This window comes from Cebidichthys violaceus, unplaced genomic scaffold (genome assembly GCF_023349555.1).
Source record: "Cebidichthys violaceus isolate CVI_PGR_0920_01 unplaced genomic scaffold, fCebVio1.0.p SCAF_9, whole genome shotgun sequence".
NCBI lineage: Eukaryota > Metazoa > Chordata > Actinopteri > Perciformes > Stichaeidae > Cebidichthys > Cebidichthys violaceus.
The window spans coordinates 17,902,339-17,921,019 of NW_027176975.1; the positions used below are offsets into that span (position 1 = coordinate 17,902,339).

At 42.3% G+C, this 18,681-nt stretch overlaps 1 protein-coding gene across 1 annotated transcript; it reads right to left on the reverse strand.

Annotated features, from left to right (window-relative positions):
* Window positions 1-286: 286 nt before the first annotated feature.
* On the reverse strand, window positions 287-17,717 carry LOC137867475 (golgin subfamily A member 7-like). The gene is made up of 6 exons (XM_068704086.1): window positions 17,649-17,717; window positions 16,151-16,276; window positions 11,863-12,015; window positions 9,711-9,812; window positions 7,565-7,617; window positions 287-1,821 (listed from the first exon to the last, which is right to left on the reverse strand). The coding sequence occupies exons 1-5, from the start codon at window positions 17,655-17,657 to the stop codon at window positions 7,576-7,578; spliced, it is 432 nt and encodes a 143-aa protein (XP_068560187.1). The 5' UTR covers window positions 17,658-17,717; the 3' UTR covers window positions 287-1,821; window positions 7,565-7,575.
* Between the last annotated feature and the right edge of the window lie 964 nt (window positions 17,718-18,681).

Sequence of the window (18,681 nt, forward strand, 5' to 3'; positions counted from 1 at the left end):
TACGTGCGTTAGCGCGAGGTTGATGTCCAATAAAAAGGTAAAAGAGCAACTGTGTGTGTAGCTCCGTTAGTTGTTAGCCAAACACAACGTCCACAATGATAAAAGTGGGCGAACAGCCCCCCGGACACACTGTTAACGGTTTCCCCTACCGTGTCTCTGGTCAGCGGCTGGGGTTCCGCTGTGTTAACACTAGCGACTGCTAGCGGCCCGTTAAGAGTCGTGAGTGAGCAGTCAGCAGGCAGTCAACGGCAGCATAAAAGGTGCAATAAGAGAAGCCAGCATGATGTAAAATATGTACACATTTTATTTGTTAGCATACAAGTTATACATTCATAACATGTTGGATTTCAACTGAGAAACAGAACATAGAAAAGTCTAATTAACAGAAGTCCAGCTAAATAAAGTATGAGCTAAATCAAAACATTATGAATACAATTTTATTTACATATTTAGAAATCAAGATATTTGTTCTAACAGCTATGCCATTCAGAAATCGATATACTTGTACAGCCATACGCACTACAGTTTCTTCAACCTTTGTTAAGGTTTCAATGACATATCATCATCTTATTTAAGATGCTTGTCAGCAATAAGTGAACAAAGCCAAGTTCTGACTGACATGATTTCACAGTTTAGGTCTGGTCACTCCAGAAAGAGGTGCAGTGAAACTAATCTGCGTTTGCTTTTAGAACCTAGCTAACGTAGCTCCAGTGACTATAACCACAGGGCTAGCTGGGGCAGTGCTGCAGCTGGTGAGCTAACGCAACACTCTGGAGCTAACCTCACCGCTGGAGATGTTCCCTCTACTGCTCTGTTGATTCCCCCCTAGCTGCTCACGGGACAGCTTATTCAAAGGACATATTTGCACCATTGACTCCAGTCTCTTTACTGTCTGCAAACCATTGTTCTTTTGTGGAACCGCTTATACTTCAACAGAGCAGGTTGAACTAGATTTGACGGTGCAAATCCACTGCTAGTGGAAAAAAAATTCCATTGGAATGAATTAAGATCTGTGGAAAACTCAGGGGTGACCAGCCCTTTAGACTTTGACAAAGGCAACATTCAAAACCATCACAGGCACTGTCAACTAACAAGAGCACTTTGATTACTTCGATCGAAGGCAACCTCACAATATATGAATTTATGCTTATTCAACACGAGTCAAAAATGAACAGTAAGTACCATTATTAATATCACATGCTAAATGCAGAGCGAGCACAGGTTTTGGCTTTTCTTTCATAAATAAAAGAAGTACGTTACAGTCTGTTGGACTGGAATGTTTGGATCCTGACAAAGCGATGTCAGTTAAGGTCAAACGCTACAAAGTACACATGCAGGAAAGATGATAAACTACCAAACTTCCCTGCAAGAATACACAAATAAGAATAAAGCAAATAAACTGTAATAACCAGACTTCTAAAAACAAGTTACCCTGTCAGTTGGCTTAATTATTCAAAAAGGAGTGTCCAAAAAGAAACATACAAAAGTTCAAGTTGTTTTCAGTCCAAATTAAAGGATATAATGACTCATGGCTAAAAGATTGTCAATAAATTGTGTAAATGAATTAGTTTTTCTCCAACCTAATAACGACCCTCGTTTAATGCACGGGGAAAGTCACGTCACAAATAATGACAAAATAATAGTTAAATAAGTGAACTTGGCCACAAAGGATGCTCCTCTACATGATAGTTAGTGGAAAGGACTAGATTGTGGAGACGCAGTATTAAGGGTGCAGGTCTGGGTGGGTGGACGGAGGTCCTCTGGGAGGTGGGTACTGGTGCTGGGCTGCTGTGGACCTGGTAGCTCTGCTCAGACAAACAGCTGAAACAGAAACAGATAGATTAGTACAACAAACATGCTCTTCATATCAATGCAGTTATGATAACGTTACTACGTATAAACTTAGAGACTTTTGTTTGCTGGCTCACCACAAGCAGAGCACTGCAGAGCGGCCTGGCTCACGCGACCAGTCAAACTAAGAGATGTGTAGCACACGTACACAGAGACACTGCATGTGAGAGCATCAGTCTTTGGTACTAACAAAAGCAGGTATTGTTCTGTCAGGTATTTATAAAGAATGAGTGAATATATGTCGACCAGAGTGCTGTACGGTAAAAAATGTAGTTTGTACTGTTAAAAAGGCAGGTAGGAAAAAAAGTATTTACAGAGAAGTAAAAGAAGAACAAAATAAAGATGAACAACATTCATGCATTTGCCTTGTCCCACATTCCCCACTGACACTAAATGCTCTCGTGTGTGCAGCCTAATTCACTGACTTTGTTTGAGGGCTTCTTTTAGCGTGCTGTGGCTAAGCAGCGAGTTTGTACACGGGGCCAAACAAACACCTCGTCAGGAGCAGAACATCTTTTGGACGAGATGCCGGCTCACCAAGCGGCGCTTCTGCATCTGAACGAACGCTAGGCAGTCAGGAGCCGTCCGGGCCAAGTCTGGTTTTCCTACAGTGCAGTCGTCCCACTAGAGGCTGATCCATCATGCTGTTCAGCCCTCCACCTGGGAGGCTCCCAGCCAAACAAAAACAAAAAACCTGATTTAAGCCAGCTAGGCCTTCAGCCACAATGGGGAAGGAAAGCTCGACAGACACGTGATGATTTTTTTTAAATAGTAGCTCATTCAACTAAAACAACATAAATAATTTGGAGGGGGAAAAAAAACACAAAGCTGTGCAAATACTTTTTAACTGACATCGGTGCACAGCAGGGACGCCCTGGGACTGATATCCGGTCTAGGACTTTGAGATGGAGAAGCCTTACATGTGAGGTCACGGAGGGCTTCAGAAGAAAGGTTTGGGGCAGTAGTTTTAACGCTAATACAGTTTTTCTTGGTATAAAGACAATCTGATGACGCTGAGGACCTTTCACACTCTTTAGGACGTCTTCCTGACACGTGCCTCATTAGTGTGTAGCAGCGCGTCGTCACTGAGCTGGATCAAAACAAGAGCGGCCCGGGAAAGCCGAGCACACAGCACTTTTTTTTGTATTTGTCTTTTCATGTCTGTACTTGTGAATCATGTGTGTATTTGTAGATCTGTAGATTTTGTATAAATTAAATAAAGTAAAAAAGAAAAGAAAAAAGAAAGCCGAGATGAGCTAGAAACACTGGTCCCGGTTGGTCACCTTCAAGATGGAAACGACAGCCAATCAGATTTCAACAAAAACAAAGATCAGTCCAAATTGGGAGGGGGACGCTTGTAACCCCCCTCAATAATTAGATCGGCCCAATGTAAAAAGTCAGCGTTGTGCCTGGTGCTGTCTGTGGTGGCGAGGGCATGGCCGGCCCGTACCACAGCCGAGGACCGTACGGTATATACTGACATCAGAAGGTGAAAAAATAAAAACCCAGATCCTGGATTAAAATGCATATTGTATTCTCCTTTCTGTTATTTGAGTAGCTTATCTAGAATAGGCTTGAGTAGTTTTGCGGACAATGCTCCCCATCTTTAAATAATCGGGGGTGACTGTGTCTCAGTGTTAGAGTGGGTCGTCCTTCAAGCCGAGGATCGGCGGATCGATCCCCGGCTCCGCTGTTCCATGACGTGTCCTTGGGCAAGACACTTGACCCCAAAACGGTTGTGTCTGTGAATGGTTATGTAGTCCTGATGGTCAGGTGGCACCTTGCATGGTAGCCCCAGCATCACCGTATGAATGGGTTTGAAAAAATATTCTTCTGAACTATAGGTGTCCTTATAGCAGAGACAGGGAGGTTTCACTGCAGATTATTTACAGGCCTGAAGTTGGTGAACTGGCAAAAGGGGAAGCTGTTATATGATTATGAAGGAGCTCAAAAATGCAATGTGTAAGATCTGCCCAGAATTTTAGGGAGGACGAATCGAAAATATGTTGTTTTTTCCGTTTCTGCCACTTTGGAATATGGCTAATGTAAACTATAGTCTGAGATAGCATTGTTATTTTGATATTTTTTGTGAGTTTTAGTGGTGTGGTTCAATATTGCGTATTGGTATTTTGCGTTGACTGCACCCTATCTGTTTGGAGCATGTTGCTAGGCATTACACATGGCACCTTTATTACTAACAGCACACTTAAACATGTTTTTAATCTACTTCATGAACACAAAAAAAATGTCTACACCCTCAAATCAGACTGGAGTGCAAATTAAACTATCAGCTAGCTTTCCAACGCTGTGACAAGAGTGTGTAGATGAAGCATTAAGTTGAATTGTTCTCATTTAGCGGCTGGGTGATTAGCTAGCTAACGTTAGCTTGCTGATTCCGCCATATTTTCACGCTATCTTTTCACTGGTTACAGAAAAACGCCAGGTCCCTGCTCCATAACATTACATCTGTGAGATGAACAAAGCTAAATTTGGAGTTGCTACAGCTGCGGCCGTATTCGAAGCTGTCAACAGCTCGCCTCTCAGCAAGGTGGCCTCACAGCTGTGGGGAGGGAGGCAGAGGGGCCGCGGGGGGTCGTGTTGTTGTCTCGTTCGTGATTGATAAACAGTAAATTAATCAAATTCAGCGCCTCGTATTATATTTTCAAGCTACAGTAGCCGTCATGTTTGGCATCGAAGCCTTCGCCAACGAAAGTGGGCGTAGTTAAATCTCTCAGCTCCTCCTTGCCCATTTTTTCAAAAATGATGCAGTGGTTGGACTAAGGCTCAGACCCGGGGGTGTTTCCACATAAATGACGACTTATTGGCCGAATAAGATCTTTAATAAAAGGCTCATTTCTGTTTGATACTGGGGTGTATCAGTCTGAGCCGGCAGGAGACAGAGAAGAAGAGACCATGGCAGGATAAAGAGGCTTAAACTCTGGGAAGGATGGATACACTGTCTGCTCGCTGGCTGTGGTTTGTCTTTGACCATGGCAAAGCTCCAATGCACTTTTCTTTCAACAGCTACTTATAAAAGTCCTGGGTTTACATTCCTCAATAGGACATGTTTATGTGTCCAGGCGCTCAGCAGGAATTTCAAATGAGAAGATAAATCCCTATATGCTTCTGTACGGTAATAGGCCAATGGGTTATCCATCCACAGGGGTGGATGGTCTCAAATCACTTGCCAAACACAACAATCCCCACAGGTGAAATATTTATGGGGTATGTCTTACTTTGCCTGACGGTGGTGTCTACGCTACGGTGCAGACTGGGCCCCAACCAGCGTCTATGCAAAGTACTTTTCAGTATGATTTTGGGCCCAGCACATCCCAGGATGACACCATGAAAACAAACTTCCCCTCAGTACACCGCAGGAAAAAGAAGGGATTTACTGTGACAGAGATTGAAACAATTTATGGGAGATGAGCCGTGCTCTTGAGGCAATGATCGTGAAAGATCTGCAGGTATATCAAAGCCATCTGTGGACACTGTCCTGCCTATTATATCACAATGCAGATACAGTATCTCTAGGAATTAAAAGCCTTTGCATTGGGAACCTTTCTTACATTGCTGTCGACAGACTTTAGTAAGATAAGATAAGATAAGATAATCCTTTAATAGTAGACTGCATGACAGCCTGCAAGCAGCAAAGTTTAAAAACACACTAGACATTTTCTCAGCACCGTTAATTACGCCATAGCTGTCACACAGTTAAAATGTGCAAGATCAACGTACATTTCTATGGCTTTTATTGTGAAAGGTAGGAACGGAAGGAAGTTTATGTGCTGCCAGTGCCTACATGAAGGGCTATATGCAAATTTTCCCAAATGAATACCTACAAAGTACTTTGTTGCCGTTTGTCTTGTGATGTTCTGCTCACGTTATATTTTCATGCCACAACTCTCAATTTGTCTCACTCTTGCTGCCGTCTCTCCTCTCGTCCGTCTGCATTGCATTCTATATTTTTGTCCAAAGACTTCACAAAATGAGCAGATAATTAAAGGTGTGTACAATGTAGAAGTCTCTTATTTTAAGGTGCTTCATCTAAAAACATCTACCAAGGGGTTGGTTAGCATCTCAGTCATAGAGACAAGCTGACGTCATGGGATCTGCAGTTGTTTTGCTGGTGTTGCTTTCTTTGGCTCCCTAGAAGAGTCAGTCGCATCAACAACATAAAATATGCAAACAATAATAATGTAAAAAGAGAAAAGAGTATCTGCAACAGTTTGTGTTTGGTTGATGGAGATAAATACAAGTATCTCACTGATGAGGGCCGACTCTCCCACTTCCACCCACAGGACTTCAATGTGGTAGAACCCTGGCGGCCAGCAAAGTAAACAATGTGATAGTTTGATTCGAGCTCAACAGGTCAGCTCAAATCACTTTTCTGTCATGGACTTGGTAAATGGACTTGCGTGTATACGGCGCCCTTCTAGTCTTTCGACCACTCAAAGAGCTGTGCACATCATGTCAGCATGAAGGTGCCACCTGCCTATCAGGATCAGTGACCGTGGCCGCCTTTTAATCAGAGGGTTGGCGGTTCGATCCCCGGCTCCAGCTAGTCTCATGTCAATGTGTCCTTGAGCAAGACACTTAACCCCAAAATTGCTCCCGTAGCTGCGTCTACGGTAGATAGATACTGAATTGTAAGTTGCTTTGGATAAAAGCGTCTGCTAAATGACTGTAATATAATCTAAACGGATGCACATTCATGCACAGAGCAATTTGGGGTTCAGTATCTTGCCCAAGGACACTTCAACATGTGGACCGTTAAGGAGATGACTCCCTCTACCTCTGAGCCACAGATTGATTGATTTTAGAAAGTCTGGACAGTAAAAAAATAAATAAAATCAGATCCAAACCACATTTGGAGAACAGTCTGTGGACAGACGTCGAAATAAATTGCCTGCTGGCATTTTCTTCTTCACTCTGCTCTCACTTTTTGCTGCTTCCCCCCTCGAAATGTATACCAGCCGCTCTGCTCCGCGATTTGACAGCAAGTTTGTTTCGAGGGCGAATGTTTCCTGGTTATAAAGGAGCATCATCAGCGTAGATACGTAGTTACTCACGCCTACGTCGTTACCCCAACAACCTATAATGATAGGTCGGTGATGTCTGGGCACACAAATACCATCCGAGTACTTTGTCTAAAGATCTGATTTGAGAAAGAAATCAGATTTGCTGGTGTGTGCTGTGCTCAAAGAACGCCTAATCACTGTTTGGGTTCAGCTGCTGCTTGGCTTGTTCATGTGCGCTGGACAGCAGCACTCCGACAGTTGTCCATGTGCATATTTTATAGCCTTCAGTGAGGCAAATGACACAGAGTTCTCTGCAATGTGAAGTCATAAAGTAAGCAGAAATCCTTTAAATGCTTTATGAAACAGCTCTCCTGACTGTAAAGCAGTTAACCACTATTACTCACAGATGAAGAGGCTTTAAACATTGATGTGGGATTTAGCTTTGAATGCAGACGAGGCATTCTGCATGAAAGCAATGGTACACAAAGAGTGAGCCCTCTTTTATTACCGCTCTTTGACGCCAGCACTTTTTCTTTGCGCTGAATGCGACTCATAATTAGAAAAAATGTATTTGTGCGCTTTAAAAACGTGTGCGTGTTTGTGTTGTACATACTTAGCAGCCCAGCAACAAATCTGTACTAGAAAGAAAGTGTTAAAGTCGTTATACATAGAATATTATTGACCAGACTCACCATGGCAATTTTTATCTTGTCAGGCTTCTCTCTTCAAACATGGTAACCTCAATCTGAACAGGATTCAGTCAAGGAAGAACATTTAAAGCAAGGTCGGACTAATTTTACATTCAACTAAAAGCCAACTGAAATTTGTCTTCAAGAAAATACAAACTATAATGATACTGCAGCTATTGAGCGTGTTTTTACATTCATCAACAGAGCATGAAACAGAGGACGTGTTTGTGGTAACAGCATCTTGCCTTCAATCCTTTCTGTGGTTGTTGCTCGTTGCAGTAGCTGACTTACATTTTGCTAGACTTGACTAGATTGTTGGCATGATTTTGTTGGCATGATTTGGCTAACCCTGATGTTCTTACCGTAAACCTAACTAATCTCACTCCTCATGCCTAAACCTAAGCACCCCCACCAAGGAAGGCAGCAGGTAACTTGGCATAATAATTAGCCATGCTGCTGTGTTTTGCACGGAAAATGTTTATTTTCAGATCAATGGGTTTTCAGTCCAATTGGAAATTTTTCTGGCTTTTAGTGTTTCAGAATAAAAAAACTGTTGGTCAGGCCACAGCCCACGGATTGAACTCACTAGCATTTCCTGTAACCCCGCTTCCCAGTACTTGGCCTCTGGCTCATTCACATGAACAGAAGATGAAAAATAACACTGGAATCGGCTATAAGTGCCATTTATAACTTTGATGACCTAATGATTTAATTAGGGCTATTCCTGAGGTTGATTCACCTTACAAAAAAAAAAAAAAAGATCTGCTGATTTACAGACGTTTGTTACTCAATGTAAGTCAATGTGAACGGTGTTTTTGGGACAAAGGCATCACGGGACGGACCCAGAAGCTTCCAATGTTTGCCCACTGTGTTAAATTTGATTCACCCCCCTGGGGGCTTGGAAAGGACTTCAACCCCTCAAGCTAGGTTCATACTCGCGTTAGTGAAGCCGGCCCAAGGTTGAAACTTGCCACATCTTGGCTTGCGGGTCCAGCACGAAGGCTGCTCGGCTGCGAACCTCTGACTTTTGTGCCATCTGTGGAGGCTCGCTCAGACTTAAAGGGAATGTAAATACTGGTACTATTGAGCAGTCACATCGGTTCAGGTGAGACATTCCTGTCAATCTGCCGGCGCTCCTGTGCCAAAGTCAGCACAGCAGCCCGACAGTGTCGGAGAAATAATCCAGATCACTGCCAACGCTACAGAGTCCTGGGCGAGAGAAGGAACAAAGCTCAGCTGTGAACAATTTCAGTCATATTTTGTTATCCCTAATCCCCCATTGCCGCCCAGTTACAATTAATTGAGATGTTGAGTCACCCCACACACACACACACTCGCTGGCACAGCCAGGATGTTGGCGCACCCGCTGATTTTACACAGATGCTATGGATTACATAGTAACTTTTATCTGGTGTTTTTACAGGGTATCCCTACATAGCGTTGGATTTCCTGTAAGCTGATCGGACTGCTGCTTTCCATTTTCAACCAGCAGTTAGAGGGTAAGACGTGATGGGGGCAGAAGGCCCGTAAATCACTTCATCTATTAGGTCATTGTGAAAGCTCCTTGTTCAACTTGAAGCTGTGGTGGGATTCCATTCACATTTCCTGATCTCAGGGTATCATTAACACATTTAAGTTACCCCAAATATTCAACTTATCATTCCTCTTTGCCGGACACGCTCAGTCAAGATTTTTTTTGGTTTATTGTAAAAACATTTAAACCTCGACTGTGTGAGTAATTTGTTTGTATGATTGCCGATCTGAGTTTGAGTCATATAAATGCCTGAACATTCCGGTAATTCAGGCCCCATCAGACAGAAAACCCTTTCTTTTAAGTTTAAGTCAAACACCAAATGAGTGCTCATGCAAGTGTAACACAAACCATGAACTGTGCGCTTCCTAATAGTTAACAGTCACCACAGGGCGGGAAAAAAGCAAGGCGGTCAGTAACGTAACGGTTGCTGAAAACAATCACAAAAAGCCGCAACAGGCTGCTAAAAAACACTCCGTCTGAACCGTGCCTCAGGGGTCATTGTTAGCAGATTCTTTCTAAAGTTACACAAGGCTCAACAGTTAAGGTTGAGGAAAAGTTCCAGCTGAGTGAAGAGAACAAAGTGTTTCCCGGCTATGACACTTTTTGGTAGGATACGACTCGCAGGCCTCTCTCGATGGGATCGGTGAGCAGGAGGCCTCGTGGTGCGTAGATCTTGTCGTTCTGCTCCTGTATGTACTTTGCGACCTTCTTCAAAACCTAAAAAGGGCACAGCAATCACAGTTACACATACATGTCTTCAAATGGATGGCAAACCCGGAATAAGTGACTACGTTTACAAGCACAAAATATTCCGGTTATTACCCGTATTCCAAAAAAAGGCAATATTCCTATTAAGCTGTTCACATGGCTAATAAAAGTGAATATTCCACTAATATTGCATTTAAGCCAGTGGCAAAGACAGCCTCCCGCTTCATTCCTTCAACCACCTTCTTGAAAAGGTTGGCTTGGCGATATTTGCGTGTTTCCAGAAACCTGTTGATGTCCTGGTCTTTCATAAAGGTGTGTATCTCATTCTGACCAGAAATGTGGGTGCATCTTTTGGACGTGCCTCTCTACCAGATGCTTGCTAACACATAGCTAACAATCAGCTTGCTAACAGCTAACCTTATCATCATCATCCGCCATCATCATTTTAGTTACCAACTCCACCCTGTGCTGAAATCTCATGCTTTCAGGTAGCTATAGGTATTTTGTTTGCGTCTCAGCCCTCGGTTGCACATTGTGGCGCTGATTGTTGTGGTTTTCAGAAGCTGTGCTCCGTCTCTATTCTGTCTTCTATTGCGAGCTTTGTTGAGCGTGCTTCTCGGACAGACAGATCTGATTTAAAATACAAAATAGTTGAAAATGAATTGATCAGTGTTGAAGCCATTCTGTTTTTAAGTTTGTTGGGTCTTGCAATCTTACCAGATTTATTTCGGATCTTGAAACTATTTTGGTGTGCGACTGTGAAACTGGATTGGAAAGGTTCAACACACGCGTTTGCTTAGTTTTATTTAGTAAGGCGAAATAAAGTTTAAATAAATACACTTTGCAGTAATAAAAAACAAAAAACAATCACCTTATTATAATAATAATTTCATTCATCTTAGGGTACTCATGATTTAAGGAGATTAATTGACCTTAAACTAAGAATTGATGTATTTTTGTTATCTAAGAATGAGCCGTTTACATCTACAGTACATAGGGAGCGGGTCCTCTTCACGGAGTCTGTTATGTTGCACCGCCATTTTTTCTACAGTAGCCCAGAACGGACAAACCAAAACACTAGATGCCACTAAATCCTACACACGGCTCCTTTAGGAAACAGACCTTAAGGGCAAATCTAGAACAATTTCACACCAATATGGACAACAACAGAACAACTACATAATGAACAGCCATATCAAATCAGGCATGCCGATAATACCTCTCCTGTTGCTCCTCACTTCATAGAAAACAATCATTTTGTTTCCCAACTCAAGTGATCCACCACTGACTACCGTTTCACTGTGAAGCTCAGTGGATTTGTATATTGTATGACATGACTCAAGGTAATTTAAATGAAGAATGTCTCCTGTAACAGCTTGTAGAACATTTACACTTTTCTTACACCACAATTTGTCTTGCGCTACGGTGATTCAGAATATTTGAATGGTAGTGTACCACAGACTATTATGTAGTGGTGAGAAATTGTTTCCAGAAATGCCCACATGGCTCACATTAATATGTTACCATCTGTTTGCTTGTATAATCTGTATATAGTTCTGTTGATGTATGTGTCATTTTTGCTTTTGGTTGATTTATGGGCCTCCATGTTAGGAGAGGGCCCTCTGATTTTTTTCAGAGAGGCAGGTTTGAAGATGCCTCTAACTACAGCAATAAGATGATTGACACTCATTGCTATTAAATAGTTCTAAAGAATCACAAGGCTCCAGAGAGCGACCACTCTGGTTGCAAACGCAAGCAGAAATCTGTCAATTGCAACCATGTAAACCGCGCCCTGTTCTCCTTCCTATACCGGTAATTCAAAATGAAGAGAACTATCGATAGTTTTTACGTCAAGTAAAATGCTGCGGTTCCCGTTACACCTGCCCCGAAAAGGCCCAGCCCAGACCCGACATCATCGGCGTAGGTAACCAGTTCACACGGATAGTACTGCGAGCATCAAAGCTTGCACGTGGCGTAGCCTTTTACACGCCGTTTTCTTCATTTGCTCTCGTTCGTGATGCAAGGCCGTAAAGTGCTCCACAGGTGAAACGTCTCTCACCTTCTCGTAGTGAGTCTCCATACACAGGAAGATGATGTACGCCGTGAGGCAGGCCAGGCAGCCTTCAATGTACGACTGGCTTCCCAGCTTCTCCGCTTCGGCGTACAGGTTGTTCAGCGTCCGCACCGTCTCCTCAAACTGCTGCTTGTCGATCTGAAACACATGAAACATGAAGAAAGATCAAAGGGTTAAAACCTTTTGGCAAGGCACAGAGCCAAATGTAGACTTGGACTGGAAGTGTTTGAGAGCTTTCTGTCTCTGTTGGGATATCCGAGTGGAAACTCGTCTAGCACCAGATTGTTTTCTTCCATTCGTTCCTTCTCTAGATAAATGAGGAGGTGTATTTTCTTGGGCTGGTCATACATCATGGGACTGCTGGGCCACCTTCCCGTACTGGAATTACTGGGATGCCTTGGCAAAATGCTCTGTGAATGTTTTCACTTAAGAACTGACAGGACTGAAAGCAGGACACACACAGTGACAATCCAGGAAGGAATGTTGATCCTTGGCACAGGCACACCTTGACTAAGATAAAGACATATCTCTGATGTTCTGCAGACTGCAGACAGCTTCCAACTGTAGCCAAGACTGGCTGATAATCAAATCCTTGTTTCTCACAAATTCCTTCAAACTGAGGCTTGCTGCGGGGAAGACGGATGGAGGGGGAAGAACTGCTGGACTCGAAGGCCGTTTTGACTGGGCTGTCGACACCAGATCCACGCTGGTGTCCAGAGTGGATCTGGTGATGATACTGAGGGGGGAAAAGAAGGAGCCTCCAGACCAGAAGTGGAGCCTGTGAGGGCCTCCTGAGCCTCTGTAAACCCTCCAATGTTCTGCTCCCCTGTGACCGAGGAATGCAACAACGAGCTCCAACACGTCAGTGGTCTAAGGCGCGTTTGATTGCCGCCATCGAGAGCCTTTGTTCTCCTTCTAATTTTCCGATTCAAAGGCTCCGATTCAAACCACATTTCGCCGTCTGAACGTCTTTCCATTATGTCTAGCGTTCCAAAAATGTTAAGATGGGAATGCACGGCTGAACAGGGCTTACAAATTCAAGTGAGGATGAGGGATTTATCTTAAAGCTAGGGAAGGAAACATTGGAGGAACCAGAAAGAGAAAGCTAGATAAAAAATAAAAAAGAAGAAAAACCCAGCCCACTCTTTTCTCTTTTCCAATGAAAGTAACTGCAGCATTAGCTCCAAAAGTCGCTAAATCCCTCCAAAGCCACTCCCCCAAATTATAAATACAAACAAACATGGCTATCAGTCATACAGCTGTAAAGCTAATAGCTTATGGAAGACTCTGGTAATGCTCAATGAGTGTGACAGCCACAGATACCGTACATTTTTTTCTTTTTTTGCAGATTTTTCGATCTATTGAAGGCTGTGGGGATGTGAAAAAAAGTTAATATTTCTAAAATATATTACCTTCCCAAGGTTTAAATGTAACGACCACTAAATATGATGATGAAAATACATATTAGACGGAAGGTTAGTAAACAACGTCGGCCTTCAATAAATTAAACTCTCTTGAGCAGTTTGACGATCTAGCTGCCAAATGCATTAAGAACACTGAGTGTTTTCCCAGTTCTTTGGTGCAATTCTCCAAAAGCCTTAAGACAGGAACCAACTACCAAAAATAATATAATCCGCAGCCTTAGATAGTTATTTGCAAGAATGATGATGTTACAGCGTGCAAACCTCAGCAAAAGAGCTGAACTGCATGGTGAAACCAAACACAGGCTGAAAGGAACTGGAGCGATATTTCAACATGAGGTTCTGCAAACATCGTACAAAGAGACATAAATGAAAAATGGAAGCCGCTGAACAGCTTGGCATAACACTGCATATTTCTTAAAGTGGGATTACAGTAAAACATAAAAAAATATACATGGGAAGTAATGTTGATAGGAGACTTGAGCTTTCACCCTCCCAAAGGAGGGAGCGGTCTTCATTTGTCCGGCAGTTCAGTGCGTCTGGGTGAACTGAATCCTACTGGAAAACATGGGAGACCACCCAATCAAGAGGGAAGTGCCAATAAACCACCATGAGCGGTTTAAGTGTTCTGAGGCTGCTCGTTTCATGTGGTGCACACATTTAAAAACTGAAGCCTTCTGTCCTGTGAACTCTGAACAGTATTTTTGGCTGGCATCTTCTTTAATGTGGCATTAGGGACTGTTGGGTCTCAGCGACCTGCTCTTCCTCCTCCACATCACTGCCGATGCCTGCTCCTAAAAAAAAAGTGACACCCACAGAGCATGAGTAAACCAGACAGGGGTCCGTGTTTCAAGACGGGTTGGCGACAGTGGTGCAGGCTGAGGACACCGGAGAGAGAGAGAGCGCAGCACTAAGTGTGGAGCGGTGCTGTAAACCTCATGCCCCCCCCCCCACACCTCACCCCGGGCCTTTAGAAGCCAACCTAGAGCCGGTTGCGGCGCCACTGAGGAAATATGGTCGACGAGGTCCCAGGAGGGGATCCTCCCACACCGAGCGCCCGCCCCTGACCCGCTGAGCTGAATCCCCCAGACAGACTGTGCGAACCCCACCCGTTGAGAAGTGTACCAACATTTTCAGTTCATTGTGAAACTATGGCGGGCCGCCACAGTCTAGGTAATTTAGTTTGCTGTGATAAATGCTCCATTTCAGCACTGTTTTCTTGAACATTAAGTGAAATTATAATGTTTAATTCATTCTCTATTTTCTTTTGCAGCCACGGTAATATTTTTGCTCCGAAATGAAAATCGACAATAGTCTGGGTCATTAAACTTGTATCTTTTATCAGCACCTCTTTGGCTGGACTTCCTTCACTTAAATCATTTCTATGGCTACAGTATAAAAAGTTTCATTTCTTTGAAATGTCTCGCAGTAGGACTGGCTGCCTCATACATACAGGTAATACAATTCTTAATGCTGAAGTCTTTCCATTGGTCGGGATGTTAACAGACTTGACTGAAACTGATTGACCTGAAGTCACATGACCACATACCTGCGTGGGTGCCCCATTGGGTGATATGTATGTGTTTGGTTGTCTTTTACAGATTAAAATAAAAAAAAATGTAAAAGTTTCATACCAACCATTATTTTTGGAACGTTTTTTATGACGACCCTGATGAGGGCTGCAACTGAATATGCATGAAAATACTGCTGAAGCACCTGTTCCATGACTGTGTGTGAGACAGTTTGATTGAGGTGAGGCTGTGTGTGTGTTTGTGTGTATGTGTGTGTGTATGGGTGTGTGTGTGTGTGTGTGTGTGTGTGCGTGTGCACGCTTGTTTGTTGTAGGGCAGTTGTCTACAAGTGCAAAGAGAGGAGGAAGGAGTGAGCGACTGATGTGACATGAGGCCAGATTATCGTTTTATTTCATAAAAATGCAGCGACGTTTAAAGACATTTCTCGCAAGTTTCAAGTTGTCAAATTCTAGTTGCCAGCTCTATTTTATAATCAAGAGCTGGAATCAAATCACACACCACAGTGTACAAATTGCCCACAGCGTCGGTGCACAGCAGCAGTAACAGCAGTAACCTCATGTGTTAGATGACTGGATTGTACTCCTCAATGTTTTCATGTGCCATAGAATCTTCATCACAAGGAATCTAACAATGAACTATTATAGGGTATATGATTATGAAGAGATATAAACAAAGCAAATCCTCTGTCCCACCACAAATACATACAGCCTGTATCGCAGTAAGAAAGGGGAAACACTATAGTTTTTCTTTATATTACAGGGCTATAGCCCCCTCAGCACAACTGCTCCCCACACCCATGCTATATGCAGAAATAAATACATCTATTTAAAACAATGACTGCATTTTCTCAGTTCTATATATTGTCATGGAAATTGTATTTTTGTCTGCTCCACGCCACCCAGCTCAGAATTTGAACGCTCTCAAACTGCAGCTGTCTTACTTTGATACTTTAACAGATTTTATTTTGAGGCCTGTGCAACAAAACTGTCAATCTCTGTAGCACCAGTGCTACTGTATGTGCAACAGAAGTTCGCATGCAGCCCTGTTTGTTATTCTTTCTTAACTATCTTTCGCATGAAGGATTTAAATTTTTTTTTTTAAATCTATTCAAATTGTGGATGATTCCCGAGACATTTTATGTGTCGGTCATATCGGCTCGTCCTCCCCAGTGTAGTCCTTAAACCAGTCTAAACACCAGTGTCTCATCCGCAAGACAAGCGAGTGTCTGATGGATGTAATGGACACATGGAGTTCCCATTTTCACCAAATCAATGTGACACCGTGATTGAACAAGTCGTGTCTGAAGGAGGTGCGTCCTACCCGGGACTCCAGCTCAGAGGGGAACTTGGTCTGGAACTGGCACACGGTGCCGTTGGTGTAATCTCTCTGAATGAAGACTTTGGCAGCGACGGCCGCCTGCTGCCTCATGTCCTGCAAGCTGTGGGTCTGTGAGTACAGGAGATGGCAATTATTAATATGATTATACATTGATACAACACCCCTCTGTCTATTCATCACCGAGCAGGTTTCATTAACGGTAACTTTATTTTCATATCACGTAGAGTCAAGCTGAAAGAATAAAAACTGTTGAAAGCGCTGTGAGACTTTAATAAAGTATCACTTGTTATATGTAAACCATAACGATGTTAAAAAAAACAACTTGGAATAAAATGACATGTTAATACGCACTATTATAGTTTAATTTCTTACATCTTCTGCTGTACTTTTGGCTAGTGAAATAATATTCTTTACAATCTTAAAAAAAAGTATTTGTTGTATGTTAAATATGTTATATTTTTCAACTTTATAATTGACTGATAGGTCAGACTTATGGCTGCATATGTGCTGATAAAGAAGAACACCATGCATGTGAGGTAAGGCCTGTTTAAAAAAATAAATATGTATTCATGGAAAGACAAAAAAAAGAATCATGAGTGTTACAAAGGTTTGTAATTATCTCTACAGTTTATTTATTGACCACTTTACAGAATAACATACTGCAAATTGCACATCTTTTTGTCATACTCTTTATTAATTAAATGAAAACATGGTGTTATGTGTACCAACAAGGGGGGGAAACACCTACGGCAGTGAGATACTCTTTTTCACAAAGATGTAATGTCATAATGTCTGATCTTCACAAAGGCTTACTTTAAGATTACACACATTTAACAACCAGGTGATGCTCAATATCACTTAAATGGCTCGTATGATTATGAGTGTCTATTCATTTTCTGGCATCAGAAATTGATTTTGCCATTGTCTACTAATCTTCCCTGCACGAGACCACCATCTGATGTACACAGGAGGAGCATTTAAACGCTGCTGTGTGAACTGTTGTGAGCTAACGTTGGAGTTTAGAAGATAAATGGCAGTAAAGGACTACTGTCATCGCTCACTGGCGTTACCATCTTTACACTGTCACGAGGCAAAGTTTCTATGATGTCACGTTACTCCCTGGAGCCAGTGCGTTACCCTGTGGTCCAGTTGTGCAGCCAGATGTGCAATTAACGTAGCGTCACTTCTCAAATCCTAAACTAACTGAGTGGATATAACTACCGCTACGCAGCTTCGCTCCTCGTTAAAATAATAAATAAAAACACGTTAGCGACAATGTCGTATTTGTGATTGTTATGAACTCCCTAGCTTAACAGTGATACAACTACTAAGGCTAGTAGTCACGATAAACATGATGCTAACGTTAACCCGCCAGAGAGCTGTCACTGTTCAGCTTTTTAATCAGACGCACTCCCAGAAAACAGTTGTTCACACAACACTGACGTGCGAACGAAATAAGGTTTTATCAACGTTGGTTTACCTCTGCCATGTTGATCAAGATTTCTGTTTACCTTCCGCTAGAAGCTATTAGCATGTACTACAAAATAACCCTTCCGGGGTGGAACCTTTGTGTAATAACAAAGGTTCCGGTTGTAGCGGACCGTTCAAACACGAAAGTCCTTACAAAATGTATATAATTACTTTTAGATTAAGATTTGAAAAATATAAAATAAAAAAATACTGCCCAACATCATATAAACAATATGTAATCAAATACTTCTGACGGAGGGCATTTTGCCTGCATAGTGGGTACTTTGAATTCTATACTGAAAGGAAATTGTTCCCGTGATATCAGTACCATGTTTAATGCAGTAAAGGATCTGATACTTCCTTCAGAGTGTTACACAGATCACTGTTGTGTAGTAATGCATAGTTAATATTATAAATTGGTCTATACTTGTGACTGAATGATCATGCATCAATGCAAATGTTACAGTGTAACAGAGTGTAGATTATATCAACTAAATAACTGTTTTGCAAGTTGACTGAAGTGGAAGGCATTGAAAGCAATGAACACCGATGCAAAATACAGAATCTTTTTAAAATGGTTACACAGGCCAAAGTATTGCAGTAAAACACTGGTGTTAAATAAGACATGAATTCATCAAACGACCCAGAAGTTTTTGTTTTGTTTGTTTGACAATGAAGTCTGTGGACAACACTGAACTCATTTTGGGTTTCTGTTTCAACAACAGCATTAAGCCTTTATACCCGAGAGAGGCAGATGTTTCTGTCCTCAGACAATCACAGACCCTGACAGCTGCGGTTGTGCAACTAGATACACTTTAAAATTTTAGTATATACCCATCTTTGAAAAGGGCTCCGAGCCTAGAAACAAATAGGCTCCCTGTGTTTGAGAAAAAACAGAACACCATGCAAAATATTGCTATTACTTGAATATTTGGAAGACATATTGGGACCATCCAGAGGGGTTTGTTGTTTGAGAGTCAGCCAGCCACTAAAGCCCTCTAAAAACACAATGTAGTGCAATTAGTTTGACAGCGAGCAGCAGA